The following is an 8,407-nucleotide window of genomic DNA, read 5'->3' as shown; positions in this document are numbered from 1 at the left end:
TACTTTCTACCTTCTACAATTCAGAGACAGAGTTTGGGGCTTATTATTCGTCCAAGTGTTGGAATGCTTGTGGGTTTTGATATATATGTACCAACTACCTACTAGGTTTAGGTTGAAAGGCTAAGGATTTGGTTGTGATAAATATTGTGGGATAATTGATTGCATTTGTGTGGATAAACCTGGCATCTGTTGATTTTGATCTTGGTAGTCCATCTTGAGCTGTGCCATTAGCACTAGGAAATAACTTTGTTGATATGACATATATCATTTACTTGATATCCAGTTTAAAAATACAGCACACCATTTTTAAATCCCTTTTTAAGATCACTGCACTAGTAGTAGGATTGTTTCTGGTTTGTTAGTCGAAATAAAACACTTGTTTTATTTATTTTGGCCACTCATAATATTAATAAAACTAATTATATTAATTATCAGTGTAATAATAATTGTAAATCTTCAAATATACAATAAGGTTTAACTAAAAACGCACTAAAATAATTTACATTTTAAACTTATTCACAGCCGAATGTTGCTAACTGCACCAATAGCTATTAAAAAATCTGAAATTCAAATCTGATATATTTGGATCATTTCTTCTTATATCTGCAATAAGAAATTGACCATCTGCATAATATAATACAGCAAAAAGTAATGGCTGTCAGTTCCTTTATAATTTCTATAGTATCCCTTCTGAGAGGTTGAAAGTTCACCATGTTTCCATCCATAGCTTCTAGACAATGTGAAAACTGCCATTTGCTATTAAATTTATTGCTAATTTAGAAAAATTATATGCAATTGTCGTGGAAAAGCTTACCCTTTTTAATGTGAGCCCTGTGCCTACATAGCGTAAAGCAACAATTAATCTGTAAAGAACAATATTGTTTAAATATAAATACATAGGTTAATTTAATTGATTAACTACTGTTAATTCAATCTTTGATTCGTACCTGTTCGCACTGTTGATGCTTTCACTCATAGATGTATTTTTCCCAATGTCTTCTTGTACACAATTTAGTTTTTATTAGGGCTTTCATTTCATGGAAAAAGTCCAGCTAGCCTACATTCTTTCTTTTCTATTTTTTCTGCCTGATATGCTCGAACAGTGGTAATAGGTGCCCTACTTAGTACTTGACAACAAAGTAAAGTCACAACTCCCTTCAGCACTCCTCACTCCAGCCTTTTCATTTCATTTTCAATTTTCATTGTGGATTAGATTAAGTTCAAACAAGTTAGACAACTCTTAATACAGAAAATTTGATCAAACTAGACTGATCGTGAAGGCCGCGTCCCACGATCAAATAATTTGATCAAACTGGTTTGAGCAAACTGAAAGTGACAGTTAGTGACGTCACATCCTGAGTGTTCATTGTGGATAATAATGAAAAATTTTAATTTTAAATAAAGTACAAACAAGTTAGACAACTCAATACAATAAATTTGATCAAACTAGACTGATAGTGAGAGCACAGATTTTTAAAATTTCAAAAAAAACTGCAATTGTGACGTCACTTTGACGTACTTCCTCAAGTACGTCAAGTTTGCTCAAACTGTTTGATCAAATTATTTGATGGTGAGACGCGGCCTTGAGAACACCGATTTTTAGAATTTCAACAAACTGCAATTGTGACGTCACTTTGACGTACTTCCTCTCGTACGTCAAGTTTGCTCAAACTGTTTGATCAAATTATTTGATGGTGAGACGCAGCCTTGAGGGTAAAAATCCGTTAAAATGTTACAATAGTAAGAAAATTTACATTGTTGATTTTAAATAGCATGGATGTTTAAAATTTTTCTAGATTCAGCACTTTCTATGGACCATCTGAATCCCCACGTGGGTTGAACACGTGCGCTGTGAGGTCGCCTTTGTTTATCTTTCCGTCATAGCGTCATATGTCATTGTCATAACACCCTGTCCTGTAACCTGCACCTGCATAGACATTCTTATTATCTCTATGGTTGCCTGTGGCTGTCAGTTCTCTGACGTCATACCACACCATTGAATATACTGTGCAAAAGCAAGGTTCATAGATAGGGGTTAGGTTATCTCATAACTATGTGGGCGGAAGCGAGAGGGAGGGGAATGCCTACGTCACTCGTACGACAAAGTCAAGTTTGACAGTTGTTTGAGGTTATAATTCCGTATATTTTTGTGGAATTTTCTTATAATATCGTTTATTTGTTTAATATTTGTTGAGTTTTTAAGCATATAAGGACAATATTACTATAATTACTTATTTGGGTCCTATACAAAGGCAGTAATGACTTGCGAAGTGTGTTTTCGTAACCGTGCAAAGTTAGTTTAAAAATTATAATATTACACATAATAATATGTAGTTTTGTATGTTATAATAATAAAACATTTTTTAGATGAGTGGTGGTAACATTTGTAGCATAGCTATATGTAAAAGCAACTCCAAAATTCCTGAACCAGATGGAAACACAATAATGTTTTTGGACATTTCCCAAATACCTTAACATTATCAAACAATAATGGAAAATAAAATGTTACAAGATAAATGGGCCTCTAAACATAAGAAAATAGGTAGCAAACATGTCCTCGTGTCTGAATATGTTAATATTATGTTACGTCTTTTTTATATTTTAACCTAATAATAAATTATTTATATTATTCGTTCTTTTGTTGTTTCATACCACCAAAAATGATAAAAGTGCTGCACATTCCATGAAAAACATAATAAGTAAGTTCCTACATATTAGTATTTTTGATTTTAAACTTTTTCTTCTATTTTTTTGGATTTTTGTGCTAATTAAATTGTTTTCTCCATTTAAAACACACATAATAAGTGTTAAATGAATTCTAGTTTTTTGTTAGCAGACTATTGATTTTTAAGGGAAAAATTGATATAATTACCAATATAAGAACCACTTAATATACCTATACCCAAGAAAATCTCAAAATATATTGCCAAACCTAAGTTTTTGAACCTTTTATTAGCATTGACTCTTATGACAATTTTAAAATTGTCGTACGGATGACGTATTCCCGCCTTTAAAAAGCCAGCCTTTGATTGGTCTACAGTTATGAGACAACCTACGCCCTAATCTATTAACCTTGGTGCAAAAGTTATATTCTGTGGTTATGTGACGTCACATCAAGGTCACGTCACTTATGAGTATCGAGTACTCACAAGTATCGATACCAGAAGCCGGTATCGAATGCGGTATCGATACTTTGATTCGATACCGACCTGAGTACTTGGTATCGAATGCCGAGTGGTATCGATTCATCCCTACCCCTCTGTCATCCAAGGTCCCTATACCATAGGTTGTATGGTAACTTTGACATTGACAAATGAAATATTGTCATCGTGACGTCACCCAGACGATCAATTTTACGAATTGTTTGTAAACATAATAGGATACCTGGTTTGGAGGCTATATTTTGTTATTAAATATCGTTAGTGTTTTAATTTGTGTTTATATCTTGAGATTTAATGTATCTATAGATATCATTAAGTGTTTTTAGTATAATAACTTAAACCCAAAACTCCTTTACAAGTGTTAAGATACATTTTAATGTGGTTGTATAAGTACCTACTTACTTACTGGATTTTCTTTCTGCTGTATTGTATAATAAAGGACATTCTTCATTCTTGTATAGAGACATTACACTTCTGTAATGTATCTTGCGGTTCTTCACATTAAGTTTACATCATCTGTGTAGGTTACAATCTGCTTAGACTTATTGAACAATATATCTAATTAATTCTATAGATAATAGATCTATTATATGTAATTGTTTCATATAAAATTATAACCAATATTGCAGCCATCTGAAGATCGTTTGAATAAACAATTATAAACTAAATGAATATATAAAATGGGGAAAATTCCCTTTATTGCACTGAAATTGTATTTTTTTATAATTTACTGTTAATGTAAAACTTCATAGGTACCTATTGAATGGAATCATAATGTTTTAATAGTTTTAGATGGTTTTAGATATTATGATCCAGTACCTAACGTAATCAGATGCTCTTATGTTAAACTTAAGGGAAAACTACTAATTTTGATACATAAATCTTTAGTTGAATTTCTTTTTTACCATGGTTTACAAGTTAGGAGGAATTTATAATAATGTACTACATGCATTATCCGAAATTCAAAATTATTATATACCTACTCAAAATCATTTAAAAAAGTAAATTGTATTCAACCCATTATTAATATACCTAGGATATTTGAATGATTTAGTCCCATATATACACAAGAAAGAATCTCCTTCTGCTTTAATTAAGTAGTAATGCTATTCTACTGCATATATATTTAATTGCAATTATATTCTATGATTTTTGTAACTTTACAGGTATATACCACATTTTTTAAAGAATATATGAAATAAATAGTCATTAGAAATCCAAACGTATTTTTTTTAAATATACACATTTTCAATACATTCCTACTTTCCGAGTTCATTTCAATGAGTGAAGTGAATGAATTTGAATGCAGGATTCTGGGTGACGTCACTCCCGCCATTAGATTCTCGACGCTGATTGGTGGAAAGTTACCATGCAACCTGTCTATTTATGAACCTTGAGTACCGACTATGAATACGGGCATTAGGCATTCCAAATCACGTGATATAATATGGCTGCTGGATGGCGAAACTGTCATCCATAGGCGTATCCAATGATTAAACCACTTCATATTTAATTTGCTATCACAATTTCACAAATTTCGCTACACAATTAACAAAAAAACAAAACCAAACAGGATATTCTTTACAAATTTGTCAATATTCAATGTAAACATTAGATACGCCATGACCACCCCCCTTAACTATGTCTATGGGCATGTCAGTTTAGCCATCCACCGACCACCACTGACAGTTCATTGGAATCCCTAATTTTGGTATCACGTTAACACGCTTGGGAAAGTAGAATCGGTGCTCGGCACATAGAGAAATAACAACAACTTGTTGTTATTTCTCTAACAAGAATCTACAGGTCGAGCAAGTCTCGTAAATTTCACGATTGCGAGCCACGCTTCACGCAACCGTGTTTGCGTACTTGTGTTTCGAGTTGCGTGGTCGTGCGGAGTTATATTTACCAAAAAATATAATCCTTTTCAAAATTAAATCAATATGTCAATATGGCTACTGGGTGTAAAAGATAAATCTTATTCTATCTGTTCTTAATAAGTTTTAGATAATTTTAGTTGTATTTCTTTGTAATTTTGTGTTGTACAAAGATTAATTTAACATTTTCTCTGGAAGTATTAATTTAGAAAGATAATATGCTTCATTGGTGTTGTGTTTTGAAGTGTAAAATGCAAAGTAATTGTGATAAAGTCAAGATAAAGTTCACTTTTAAACTGAACTAAATAAGGTATCTGAGAGACAACAATGGTTAAATGCAATACAATGTACAGGTTTTACTAGCGAAATGAAAATTTTCCTGTCCTGTCTGCTGTAATCATTTTATATCTGGTAAGTTACAATTACAACAGTAACGATTTTTGAAAATGTTAACATTTTAATCTTATAGGAAAACCAGCCGACTTAATCGATAATAACAATCTCCAGATTGGGTTCCTTCAATAAATATGGTCTATAAACACAATGAAATAAGTTCCCCAAAATCTAAAATGGAGTGGTATCAAAGGCGAATTAAAGGGAAAAATATTCATATTGAAATTATTTATAAGGCACTGGACTGTCTTAAATTCTACAATAATACTAGGTGGGTAAATGATTTTAGAGATTTTTCATTAAGAGTAGATTAAGATTAAGTAGATTTTCATTCAGTAGATTTAAGACTTGTTTACACGGGTAGAGTAATGATGCAAGTACTTGATAGAGTACTATTAGTACTATTAGTACTATTAGAGTACGTGATAGAGTCTATTTATGAACCTTGTCTGTCATCCTCCTAACCTCATGGCCTCTACCAACCAAGCCAGCCAGGAACTAACGTGCGGGGTGTTGCCTAATGTAGGAATACCTAACACAACATCCTCCTTTTTAAGATTATAAAAGTAACAACATTCTTAATACTAAATGATACAATAAAACACATTATGTGATATAGTCTGAAAACCAGTTGGGACGTTTTTTATTTCTCTTTGGAGTAATGTTTTCGGATGCACTTGGAGCTACACTGCTTGGTAAAGCTTCTGCACTCTCACTGATAGATATTGGTTTGTCACTACACTGTACACTATCACTTTCTACAATTTTCTCCCCAGAAGATGAATCTTTAGGATTCTCTGAATAATTAGCCCTTACAATAGGCAGGGGAGTAACATTATTGGCGTTCGGAACATAATATGGAGCAGCTATTAAAAACCACCTATTTCTACGATAAACAGTACCATCATTAGTTTTAACAATATAAGCACGAGGTTCTGAACATACCTCTGATACCACTCCATATTTCCGAAGGTCAGTAATCCACACCGTATCACTGATTTTTAAATCAGACATCTCCTTAGAATTGTGTCTTCTGTTATAATTGTTTTCCTGAAGAGTTTTACGTTTTTCTTCAGTGTTAATGAAAGATTTTCTAGCATTAACCACTTCCTCAAGTTTACTAGGAAACATAGGCAACAATGTTTTTAATTTACGCGACATTAGCAATTCTGAAGGACTGAAGCCACATTCTAAAGGAGTTGATCTATAGGCCAATAGACCCAAATATATATCCTCATTTTTCTTCAGCAAAGATTTTGCGACCTTTACTGCTGCTTCTACACAGCCGTTAGACTGTGCATAGTAAGGACTGCTAGTAGTGTGAATAAAATTGTATTCAGCAGCAAATTTGGAAAAACCTGAGCTGAATTGAGGACCCTGATCCGATCTGACAACGTCAGGTATTCCATATCTCGCAAATTGTTCTTTCAACTTTTCAACAATAACACTTTCAGTTAGACTAGTCAAAGGTATGATTTCAAAAAACCTAGAATAGTAATCTGTTAGAATTAGAAACCAATTTTTTTTTTAAACAAATCAACAGCTACCTTTTGCCATGGTCTAGATGGAATGGTATCCTTGACAAATGTTTCTTTAATATTTGTGCGTTCCTCAACACAATTCGGACAAGACCTAACAAGATTTTCAATCTGAGAAGAAAGTCCTATCCACCAGACAGACATTTTTGCCCTTTCCCTGCATTTTACAATGCCTTGATGAAGGTATTCCAGGGTTTGTAATTGTAAGGCAGGAGGAACAATTAACCTGGAATTTTTTGTAAGAAAGTTCTCATTAAGACTAATCTCATACCTGTATTGAAAATAAGGGCACATTTCTGGCAATATATGTTTTTTGTCAGGCCAGCCTGAAATACAATATTGTTTAAGATTCCTACAAATAGGATCTAACTCTTGTTCATTAAGAATTTTATTAAGAAAATGATTTTTTATAGGCAAATTTTGTATAATTAGACGAACATGTGCATCTACTTCTGAAGTAAGTTCTTCACTATTGTGTGACACCTGCAATGGATTACGACTTAAAGCGTCAGCTACTTTTAAGTCTGTCCCTCGAGTAAAAAGTACAGTATAATTATATCTCATAAGTCTGAGACGAAATCTTTGTAGACGAGGAGTCAAATCATCAAGATTTTTTGTCTGTAATATTTGTAGAAGTGGTTTATGATCGGTTTCTAAAATTACAGAAATTCCTGTTATGTATTCCTGAAATTTTTCACAAGCCCATGTTAAACTCAAACACTCTCGCTCAATTTGAGCATAGCGACATTCACCCTAATAGCACACGACGTCCAATGGACGTCCAAAATAGGTCCATTTTTGGTCCTAACGTCCATGGACTATAAATGGACGTCCTTTGGACGTCCCATGTTGGACGTCCTTCGGAAGGAATAAATATGGACGTCCTTTGGACGTCCGACGTTGGACGTCCTTCGGACGGAATAAAAATGGACGTCCTTTGGACGTCCGACGTTGGACGTCCTTCGGAAGGAATAAATATGGACGTCCTTTGGACGTCCGACGTTGGACGTCCTTCGGACGGAATAAAAATGGACGTCCTTTGGACGTCCTTCGGAAGGAATAAATATGGACGTCCGACGTTGGACATTCTTCGGACGGAATAAAAATGGACGTCCGACGTTGGACGTCCTTCGGATGGAACAAATATGGACGTATATATACTGGACGAAATACGGACAATTCCCTAATAGCACACGACGTCATTTGGACGTCCAAAATAGGTCCATTTTTGGTCCTAACGTCCATGGACTATAAACGGACGTCCCATGTTGGACGTCCTTCGGAAGGAATAAATATGGACGTCCTTCGGACGGAATAAATATGGACGTCCTTTGGACGTCCGACTTTGGACGTCCATACTGGACGAAATACGGACGTTTTATGAACGCTTATATTGGACACATTATACCAATTACGAGATCAAATAGCAAAATAATTC

At 33.9% G+C, this 8,407-nt stretch overlaps 1 protein-coding gene across 1 annotated transcript; it reads right to left on the bottom strand.

The window, feature by feature from the left end:
* Positions 1 to 419: 419 nt before the first annotated feature.
* Positions 420 to 6,952, bottom strand: LOC126878968 (uncharacterized). The gene is made up of 2 exons (XM_050641838.1): positions 948 to 6,952; positions 420 to 863 (listed from the first exon to the last, which is right to left on the bottom strand). The coding sequence occupies exon 1, from the start codon at positions 6,590 to 6,592 to the stop codon at positions 6,038 to 6,040; it is 555 nt and encodes a 184-aa protein (XP_050497795.1). The 5' UTR covers positions 6,593 to 6,952; the 3' UTR covers positions 420 to 863; positions 948 to 6,037.
* Positions 6,953 to 8,407: the final 1,455 nt, after the last annotated feature.

Source organism: Diabrotica virgifera, chromosome 1 (genome assembly GCF_917563875.1).
Source record: "Diabrotica virgifera virgifera chromosome 1, PGI_DIABVI_V3a".
In the NCBI taxonomy this organism is placed as follows: domain Eukaryota; kingdom Metazoa; phylum Arthropoda; class Insecta; order Coleoptera; family Chrysomelidae; genus Diabrotica; species Diabrotica virgifera.
The sequence above is the reverse complement of the archived record's forward strand: the minus strand, read 5'-3'. Positions and strand labels throughout refer to the sequence as shown.